The 10,797-nt window shown below is 35.7% G+C and overlaps 2 protein-coding genes across 2 annotated transcripts; one reads left to right on the top strand and one right to left on the bottom strand.

The window, feature by feature from the left end:
• The first annotated feature begins 653 nt into the window (after positions 1–653).
• On the top strand, positions 654–2,463 carry LOC106925477 (granzyme E-like). Its single transcript, XM_014999853.2, has 5 exons — positions 654–778; positions 1,180–1,339; positions 1,453–1,582; positions 1,799–2,026; positions 2,132–2,463. Exons 1-5 carry the CDS (start codon positions 721–723, stop codon positions 2,273–2,275), a joined length of 720 nt encoding a protein of 239 aa, XP_014855339.2. The 5' UTR covers positions 654–720; the 3' UTR covers positions 2,276–2,463.
• Positions 2,464–8,838: 6,375 nt separating this feature from the next.
• LOC106925481 (granzyme-like protein 1) lies at positions 8,839–10,531 on the bottom strand. Its single transcript, XM_014999856.2, has 5 exons — positions 10,439–10,531; positions 10,090–10,249; positions 9,862–9,997; positions 9,464–9,685; positions 8,839–9,351 (listed from the first exon to the last, which is right to left on the bottom strand). Exons 1-5 carry the CDS (start codon positions 10,494–10,496, stop codon positions 9,205–9,207), a joined length of 723 nt encoding a protein of 240 aa, XP_014855342.2. The 5' UTR covers positions 10,497–10,531; the 3' UTR covers positions 8,839–9,204.
• Between the last annotated feature and the right edge of the window lie 266 nt (positions 10,532–10,797).

Consider the following 10,797-nt stretch of genomic DNA (forward strand, 5'->3'; position numbering starts at 1 on the left):
TCAGTGAAATTGTTGTCAAATCTCACTTAATTGTGCAACTAATTCATTTTAATGTATTTTACATGAATTGCATTACTTCACATGTACCAAGTTTTTCATTTTACTCACTAGTTTGTCACCACCTTCAGTTCTGTGTCAACTCCGTCATGCACTGTCAACTCCATCAGATGGACTTTTTCTTGTTTTTTGTTTTAAATAATATTTATTTTATTTCTTGAGAAGCATTTGTCTGTAAATTGAGTAAAAATATCACTAATGGGGTATTTTAAAAATCATTTTAGATTTATTTTTGTCAGATGGTGATGACAAAGTTTTGGGTCAGGTCGATTAAAAATGTAATTTTTTTAAAAAATTCGCAACTGGGAGCCTGTACCTTAGCATCTTCATATTTTCTAAACATTATTTGTCATATTTGCATACATAAGGTTGAGAAATAATAAAAAAAAAAAAGGGAAAATTAAAACCCATTTTGTCCCTATTCTCAAGAATCACATCACTTGGTGTTTAGAACTGAGATAAATGAATGGATGGTCTCGAGAAATGTGTTTTAATAACTGAGAACAACTGTAATCTTAGCATCAGCAAACATTTTTTAAAAAAAGTAGTGTGGTCTGGAGCCACATGATTTGCATGTGCAGACAGATAAAAGGAAGCCTGTCGAGTAAAAACGGTCAGAGATGTTTGTTGCTCCACCTCAACGTCTCAGATTGTGATCTCACCATGTTCATCTACTCTGACTTCGCAGCCCTGGTGCTTGTGCTTACTTTTCATAGTCAAGGTGAGTCTCTTTTGCAGTATCTTATCGTACAGTATATAAAAACTATGCACTTATGTGCTTTATAAATTTGCCATTATTCACCTGAATATCAGGGGGGCAGCTATCTTGTCTTTTAACCAAACAAGGGCAGCATATTAAAGTGAACTGAAAATGGGGGGGGGAATGCTTTTCTTGACATTGTCCTTCTATAACAAAAAGCTTTTTGAACAACCGACGTTGAGGACACACTACAATATGAATAACTTACCCCTGTATATTTGATGTTGGATGTTCTCTCATGCAAGTTTTGGGATTGGTCATATGTGGTTTCACGTTTGCATTTACTGTAATCGTGACTCATTTTAATGATGGTAATAATCGTTGCTACTAATTTAACATTTAACAAAAAGTATGTCGAACAGCCCATGCAGGTAGAATCATTGGTGGCCATGAAGCTGCAGCTCACAGCAAGCCGTACATGGCGCTTTTGACTTGCCACAGTGCCAATGGTAACACATCATACTGTGGTGGGTTCCTGGTGAGTGAATATTTTGTGATGACTGCTGCACACTGCAAAGCCAAGTAAGTTTGCTTTAAGTTACTTTATACTGCAATAAACTCTATGGATAATTTAGAATTCATTCATTCGTCCTTTCTTGGTTCCTTTCTTTTTTCTTTCCTCTCTATCTTTCTAGGACTTATGAAGTTTGTCTTGGGGTGCACGATTTCGCCAGCCAAAATAAGTTATGTTTGTCTGTGGAGCAAGATTTTCCACATGAGAAATACGAGAACACAAATTACACAAATGACATCATGCTTTTGAAGGTAACATAGATCTGGAAATGAAAGAATATATATATATATATATATATATATATATATATATATATATATATATATATATATATATATATATATATTTTTTTTTTTATTACTTCCAATAATAAAAGTAATATTTTTTTGACATGCACAAGGATTAAAACAAAACACATTATGAGTTAAGTTAAACAGCCTTCTAAATATTTTCTGTTGTTCCTTTAGTTGTCTACCAAAGTTGTTTTCGACAAGAATGTGCAGCCTATTGTCCTGGCAGACGTGTGTGACAACAAATCGCCCAAAAAGTGTCTAGTATCTGGTTGGGGTACGATGAACGAGCACAATAAAGACATGTCTTATATACTCAGAGAAGTCAACGTGACGCTCACTCATGATGATCTCTGTCCTGACAAAAATGTGTACTGCTCTAAAGGGGAGAAGGGACCGGGTGAGGTAGGTTTTTTTCTGCTTCCTCATCTTTCCTATCTTTGTCTTACTACAAACTGAACTGATTTCTTCCCTGTGAACAGTCATCACATGCTGTGTCTGTGCTTGCAGGGAGACTCTGGTGGTCCGTTAGTCTGTGAAGATGGAAAAGCCTTTGGAGTGATCTCAGCAAAACAGCCTGATCTGAAACTAACCAAGTACACCAAGATACCCAACTACAGAGATTGGATTGATGAGATTATGAAACATAAGTGATTAAATACTGTTCAGCTTTTTTTTCCCCAACAACATAATACTGAATTCAAATGAATGACAGTTTTGTGTAGCTTCTTGCTAATTTGAATAAGAAGATTTTTTTTTTAATTTTGCTTGTGTTCCTTAATAAAATCAAGCTTTTTGTTTTTTTTCTCTACAGCATACTATTAAATAGCCAAGCAATATGACGCCTTTTGACCTGTTGTATCATTTAGTTTCATAAAAATGATTCAGTGCTCTGATGGGTTTCCTTGCATAGAAACTTTTAATCTACTTTCAAAATTAAATCTGAAGAGTTTTTCTTTACCTGTAATGACCTGGACAAACTCTCCCAGCTGACGACAAATGGAGTTATGCACCGGCTTCCTTGCAGACCTGCAGTGATAAACAGGAATGCATGAATGTCTTCCTTTATGTTTTAGTACAATATGATATGTTTCAAATTATTTCCAACCATCACTAGAAACAACCTCATTAGCATTACAGCAATCAAACCCTTCCTATTACTGCAATTAGGTTGGATATTTTGGTGATTGGAATCCATCGTTCCCACAACTCCAGAAGTATCTGTTACTGCAGAAACTTATATTTGATGAACTATAAAAACATTTCATGTAAAAAGTCTGTTTTAGAGCAAAATACAATTAAAAAGTTCAGCCATTAAACTAGGAGCATTTTTTTCGACACTTTCTAGCATTTTTGTCTGTCCCCCAGCAGGAGGATATACGGGTTGTTGCATTTTGTAGATACGCCACCAGGTTTGTCCCAACCTGATGGAGAAAGAAGAAACAAACATCAGGCCTTTAGTGAACTTAAAGCTAAAGCTCTACATTCCCAGAAACTAATTTTTGACTGATTCTAGTTTAACACAAAACCTCATTGAATGTGATGCACTTATTTAAACAATTTGAACATTATTCAGTGATGAAAGTTGACTTAGAGGCTGGATATCAATGAAATCTTCTGAACTTCCAGGTTGATGGGAGAAGATTGACTCTCCTTGCTCTTCTTGATCATACAAAGGATCTTCTTCTTAATTTGCCATCAGTTTCAAGTCAGGATACTAGCTGTGCTATTGCAAATAAATTAAATCACTTCCTGTCAGAATAAATGTGTTGATAAATAAATAAAAAGTTACTTTAAAATAAATAATGGGTATGACTAACATGGGCATAATTATACAGGATTATATATCTGGAGGGAAAAGAAATCTCAGTTGAGTAACGTCATCAACTTGTCTTTGGCGCCACCATGTGGTGGTTTTGCGTTTTGGCTGACCAAGCTAATGACAATTCAAGTTGATGTCTTAAAGTTGTAAACAACATAATCTAAATCAAGACTATTCATCTAAATTAAAAACTTGTTAAAAAACATGAAGGTCAAGATATTGTTTTTAAAAATCTACGCACCCTTGACTTCACACTCTCAATCATAATCAATATTCAACTACATCTTTTTCTTTTGACCCTTTTTCATGACTTAAGTTTAATCTTACATAATTCGCTGCCCCTGAGAGATAATATTAGAATAACAGAACTTTATCAAACAAAATATTAGCAACTTAAAAAAATCTGTTCTTTATATCACAGAGCACAGCAGCGGGGCAGCAACCGGATTTCTGCCCCCTCAGAAAATGTCTCGTTAATAATGCTAAAGGTACAAATATGTGAGGTACTTTGAAATATAGCCCCCTCCAAAAGGAAGATGGTTATAATGGGAGGTAGCAGACGACCAGGAGAGGATTCAAGGGATCGGTGGAGCTGGCTGGATCCAGGAAGGTGACAGCAAGGAGAAGGTGGATTGCAGGCAGGGGGACGGTCACAGAAACAAGCTCCCTGCTCTCAGGTGATCTCCATTCCGCTCACTGTGAGACTCAAGCTCCAACTGGCTCCATCTCCACTGGATTAGGTTAGAGAAAAAGGAAGAAAGTGTCATGATTCATAGCAAAACATGTGAAAGTCTGTCAGTTCGTAGAAACTGAAAGAAAAAAAAATCAAAACCTGAACATAAAACTACATAAGTATCAGATTTAAAGGATAAAAGCCAGAATTTGATTAGAGTTTGTGCTGTGTATGAAGCGGGCAAAGTAAAATGATAGTTTAATAAAACACAAGTTAGTCGTTACCTCTTTTTGAAAAAGATTCAGTCATTTAGACAAACTACACAAACTCCTCCCTCTGAGTGTATAAGTGAAACCAGCAGAGATGCTTGCTGCTCTTCTGCACAAGGTTAGATTGTGATCTCACCATGCTGACTTACTGTATCCTGATGCTGTGACTTTCATTTTAATACTGACAGTGTTTTACATATAACACTGATTTTTTATTTAAATAATGCTTATGATGCTATCCCACATATTTTCTTGAAATTACTAGTCGACTCCTGTAAAATCTTAATATTTCCTAATTATTATTAACGTTGTATATAAGAATGCCACAGAGTTGATGAAGGGAAAGTCATTGGAGGTCACCCTGTAGGGCCTGCAAAGGAAGATGTTGACTGCAGCTGACTGCAAAGCCAAGTGAGTTTAATGTAGCCTATGTTCATGTGTCAGTATTTAAAATGTGTTGGAAGACAAGAAATAATAATTAAAAAACTATTTTCAAGGTCTTACCAGGTTTTTTTTTTAGGGCTACACAATTACCAAAACAAAAATAAAACATTTCAGTCTGTGAAAGAAGAATATCAGCGTTGGTGCTTTGATGGACATAGAAATAACTCAATGCTACTAAAGGTAAAATACCAATTTCTAAAGAAAATCATCATATCTACATTAGATGATTGTTTTTTTTTTTGTTTACTTTGTGCAACTCTTCCAGATTGAGATTCAGAAATGTCTCTGCGCTATCAAAAGAACTAAATATCTTCCTATGTGCTCTCAGTTGTCCTCCAAAGCTACGCTGAACAACAACGTGAAAACTATCGCTCTGGCATGCAGGAGTGATGATTCATCATGTGGCTGGGGACAAACAAACCTGGAGAACAAACATGTCACTGACATTCATGGAAGCCAATATAACACTTCATAAAAAAAAAAAAAAAAAAGGTGTATAGCCAGGAAAAGGTGTACTGCTCTGAGGGACACATAGAGCCAGGTCAAGTAAGTCTCTGTCTCCTGTTATTTTTTTTCCAGTAGAACAAAAAGATACAGAATTAATTATAGTGAAAAACTGTGACCATATCTTGTGTTTGTGCTTTCAGGGAGACTCTGGTGGCCCGTTGGCAGGGAACTGCCCTCTGGCTCTACGCTGTACAAACACATCTGATCAGATTAGGCGCTTAAGTTTTAATTGCAGGTGTTTTCATTTGACGTTAATATGACTCTGGGGTATGAAGCTGCGTGTGTCACACAACAGTCAAATAAATGTAAAATGTAAAATGGGTGAAAATATGTCAGATAGCAGATATTTTAGATCTATCTATCTATCTATCTATCTATCTATCTATCTATCTATCTATCTATCTATCTATCTATCTATCTATCTATCTATCTATCTGTCTATCTGTCTATCTATCTATCTATCTATCGTCATGATCCATGTTTTTCTGTTTAGTTGTTTTGTGATTTTCTGTGTTTAGTCCTGTTTCCCCGAGTCTCTGTGTTGTCCTGTCAGCCATTGATTGTTCCCAGGTGTGTCTCGTTCCCTTGGTTACCCCGTGTGTATTTAAGTCCACCTGTTGTCTCTGTTTCTTGTTGGGTCCTTGTCAAACGTATGTATGCCATTTGTCTGCCTGCCATCACAGTAGAACTGAAAGTCCTGTGTTGGTTTAGCTCTCATTTTCAGTCCTTAGTTTTTCAGTTGCTACCGGTAATTAGCGGTGTGCTAACTCTCTGCCATGCCGCCTGTTCTGGACGGTTGAGCTTCTTCATTAAATCCATCATCATCTTTATCACAATCTGGGTCTCTGCGTCTCTCCTCACCACACCTGACTTCTATCTATCATAAATAATGATGATATAATCAGACATCCTGGACACAACAAAATTTTGTTTCTACTTAGGTACTCAAAAGGTAAGTGAAGCAGAAAAGAAGTGATACTTAAAATAGATAGACCATAAATTTTGCATCAAACATGTGCTATCACTACAATGAAACAAGTATATAGGGATACAATTAACCTTAAATTGATTACATGACTACAAGATTTGGCACCACAATCAACTAGTAAACGCAGAAAATATGAATAGTTTAATTTAATTTTTTTCTAATTCATCCAAAAAGTTTTTTGCTTAAATTTATTTAGTGATTTTGATATTAATCTCATGTCAGATTGTTGATGCTGTTGCATCATGAAAACACAATCTAAAGTTATGAAAATGTCAAATATTCATGAGAAACCAGCAACAAACATGACATTTTGTGCAGTGCTGTCGTCATATAAGTATCACATACATTGGTGAATGTTCCAGTGATAAGAAACTCAAATGTGTTTTTCAGCTTTGATTTAAAGGAACTCAGTGTTTCGGCTGTTTTGCAGTTTTCTGGAAGTCTGTTCCAGATCTGTGGTGCATAGAAGCTGAATGCTGCTCCTCCATGTTTGGAGGCTGAGCAGAACAGAACCAGAAGATCTGAGACGTCTGGAAGGCTGATAAAACAACAGCAGAATCTTAAATGTATTTTTGTACTAAACTGTTCAGTAGTTTAAAAACTAACAGACATATTTTAAAATCTATTCACTAAGCTAATAATGTAAGTAACATACTAAAATGCATAACAATCCATATTTGCTAGAGAGCCTCCAGACAAATGTACAGAGAAACAAAAATGAAAACTTGTAAACATTCACATCTTGCATGCAGAAAAAGTACAAAAAAGAATAAAATCACCCCACTGTGAACTAAACGGTGGGAAATATGTTTCTGTAACATTGTGCAAGTCAAGAGGAAGCAGATCCTGATAGCCATCAGCGATATTTGCTGAATGTGTTATTTGCAGAGATGCAAAGTCTTCAAGCAACCAGAGAAACAAAAAACAAACAAAAAAAAAAAACCCAACTGAACTGTAAACGGAGTTGCAAACACAGGCCTACTGTGAAGACGGTGCTTTAGAAGCAAAATATTTGGTTTCCTAATTCAAATTCATGTTTCTAATCAGATGTCAGCAAATACCCACATAATTCGCACATACATATAAAACTTTAGAGAATTAAACTCTTTGTAAAAAAAATAAAAAACATAGTATGAAAGTACTGAACAAACTTTTTAAAAGCATCTTTTGCTTAAGACAAATTCAAAACATTTTCTATGTGGATTTTGATTTTGGTTCTTCCTCACAAACTGTTTTCACATCTAAAAAGTTCCAGGGGATATTTTCTCTGTCAGGACCTTCAGTTATATTCTTGTATTTTTAATCAAATACGAGTCAAGTAAATAACTTGGACATTTTAAGAGTTTTCTTATTTATTTTAAAAGCACTAAGTGTGCATTACTCGTTGTTTTTATAGTAAATTCTGTACCTGGGTACGTCTATGTTACCTTTATCAAAAACTTCAACAATAAACACAACGGAATGACAAAAACTGTTATTCTGTGCATGTTTATGTGCAAAAAAACGTTTTGCAATAATATACTTCTCCAGTTGTTGTCATACTGAGCTAATTTTCAGTAAATTCTTATTTATTATTACCTTTGTCATTTTGAATAACTTTGTCAAGTTATTTCAGTGATCAATATTAGTGTGTTCTTCATTAACAGGAGGGTAGCAACAATTTTCTTCACGTGTGTAAAGAGAGGCAGCATTGGGCCTGTGCCAATCGTCTGGATCACTCAGTGTTTGACTCGCAACCACCAGAGATGAGGCGGTGCAGTTCAGCCCACACTGCTTTCATCTATTTAAACAGGCAATGTGCAAATTGAGCAATTTTGAACATAAAAATGTTAAAATCATACAGAAAACGAACTATACAAGAGTTAAGAGAATGAACTGATTTTCTTGTTCGTACCCTTTACTTATGATGATGCTCATCACTGGATGAACATGATGAAAGTTCATTGTTTTCTGAACTGAAGCACTTCTGAGGTGCAAAAACATCCATGGTTTCATTTTTATTGACTGGTTTGTTAATTGTACGCCGGTGTAAACACCGTCTGTGCTTTTGAAGTGTTGAGCGCTGGTATCAGAAAGTACTTAGGCAGTTAACCTAAGTGATTTAGAAAAGAAATATATTTCTTAAAACAATTGTTGATCGTTACAAAGTTTTGAGAATCCAAAATATTTGGGAAAGTTTGTTTTTTTATTGTCTTCAGAGGAAAAAGATCACTTTCTTACCAAATGAATTGGTTATCTGAAAGTTACTTTACTTCATGTACTTCTCCGTCTTTCTGTCTTTGTTCGCTTTGGGTTTATTCTCACACAGACCACATGTAGCAGCTCGTGGTTTGGTGCTACGGCTGCGCTTTTTCTTGTCCTGCTGTTAACCCCAACTTATTCGAGTGATTTTTTTTTAATGAAGTAAAAAAAAAATCCCTATTTACCCAAAACATTGTTAATCCTTATCTGTTTTACTTAAATGTATATAAATGTGTGTATATCCTTGTTAAAAGACGACAAACACATGGCAGATAGAGAGAGACCAGCATTTTGCTTTACTTTTGAAATCAAGCACATCAATCTATGAAAGCTCAAGCTTCTATCTAAATACCACGAACAAAGCAATATTTTGCTTAAGGCTTGTATTGGTAGCAAAAATCTAAATTACTTAATGTTACGCCAACATTTCTCTCAAACGTACACTATTAACTATTCATTCAGCATTTACTATAATGATCAGAGCATGCACTTAAAAAGCAGCCAATCTCAGTATAAAATACAGAACTATAACACCAACAAACTTAACCAAATAAAACAAATCATCAGGTCTTTACTTATGCAGTAAAAATGTGTTTAATTGTCAAATGGTTTGATGAAGGTGATATTTTAGGTGCCGTTTCAGTTTTCCTTCAGGATATTATTGATCCAGCCAATGGTGTCCGGTATGTTTGTGTACTTGTACAGAGTGGAACCATTGTCTGGTCTGCTTGCTGACACCACTCCATACGCCAGTCCGTTGCAGACCAATGGACCTCCGGAGTCTCCCTGTAAGCACAAACACAGAATGTTGGGAGTGAATAAGACAAACACTGAAATTAATATTTTACTTTGAACAACAATTTTTTTCTCTACTTAAAAAAAGGGGGGGAAAAATTACCCCGCATGTTCCTGTTCTTCCTCTAGAGCAGTAAGCATGTTGTTTGACACAATCCTCATTTTCAACAAGTGTGACACTGACTCCCATCAGCTTTGAAGGCATGTTTGCATTTGATTCCAGTTCCCAACCGCAGACTGAGCACGGACTTGGCAGTGAGCTACTTTCCTCCTGTGGCAGTTCCATGTGTTTGATATGGTGGGCCGAGGTTACGTTATGGGACAACTGAAGGAAAAATTGGAGATAGTATTAAACATTAAAAAAGACAGCAATATGTGCAGTCTGTAATTTTATTTATTTTATTTTTTTTACAATTGTGTACATGTGAAAACATTAAAGTAGATATAAAGAACATGTTTTTCCTATTTGTTAAAATAGTTTCAGATGAATATAAATGATACCTTCAGCAGCATTATGTCATGTGTGAATACAGTGTTATTGTAGAGATGATGTGGAAACTCTTTCTTCACAGACACTTTTTTATGGTTTTTACTGTGTTCGTCAAACCCATAAAAAACTTCGTAGGACTCATGATTCCTAGTAAACAGAAATGAGGGAAAGTTAGTTGTTTTTTCCCATCTGCCTCCAAGCATTCATTTGAATAAAATGTATAGTCATGTCACACTGACTCGGTCTTGCAGTGAGCTGCAGTCATCACGAAGTCTTCTCTAATAAGGAATCCACCGCAGCGTCCCAATTTATTATCAGCAGTCATCATCCGCAAAAACACCATATACGACCGTTTGAGTGGATCGACCTCGTGGCCTCCAATGATTTTCCCTGCATGAACTTGTTTTTGGTAAAAATACAAAGTTAATGGTGATGATAATGACAAAACTGTTAACACCATCAAAATTAAGTCACTGAAAAGACAAAAATAAATCAAGATATATATATATATAAACATGTAACGAAGCTTAAACTTGCACAATAAAGCGTTAATGTAATTAACATTTACAGACTGCAGCAGAGACTCACCTGGACTTTTGAAAGTCAGTAGAAGCATCAGTACAGCCAGGTTGCAGAAGATGAACATGATGGGGTCACAGACTGGGTGAACTGCTGAAGAGAAGTGCCAAAAGCTCTGAAAACACCCCTTTTTATATGCTTGTTTCAGGGGGAGAAGATCAGGCTGTCTATGCAAATGATGTGGTTTTGTACCTCAGTCATAACGTGGAAACGTGCCACTCGGTAACTTTGAGTTTTTTCTAATTCTGAACACACAGCAGAACCTGAACCTGCATTGTTTCTGTTTGAATCATGAAAAGACTTTAAGTTAAACAACAGACAAATTCCAGGGACATGGTGGGACAGTTGTATTTCACAACTTTTGTCCC

Source organism: Poecilia mexicana, unplaced genomic scaffold (assembly GCF_051168715.1).
Source record: "Poecilia mexicana isolate PSO_F unplaced genomic scaffold, ASM5116871v1 scaffold_4, whole genome shotgun sequence".
NCBI lineage: Eukaryota > Metazoa > Chordata > Actinopteri > Cyprinodontiformes > Poeciliidae > Poecilia > Poecilia mexicana.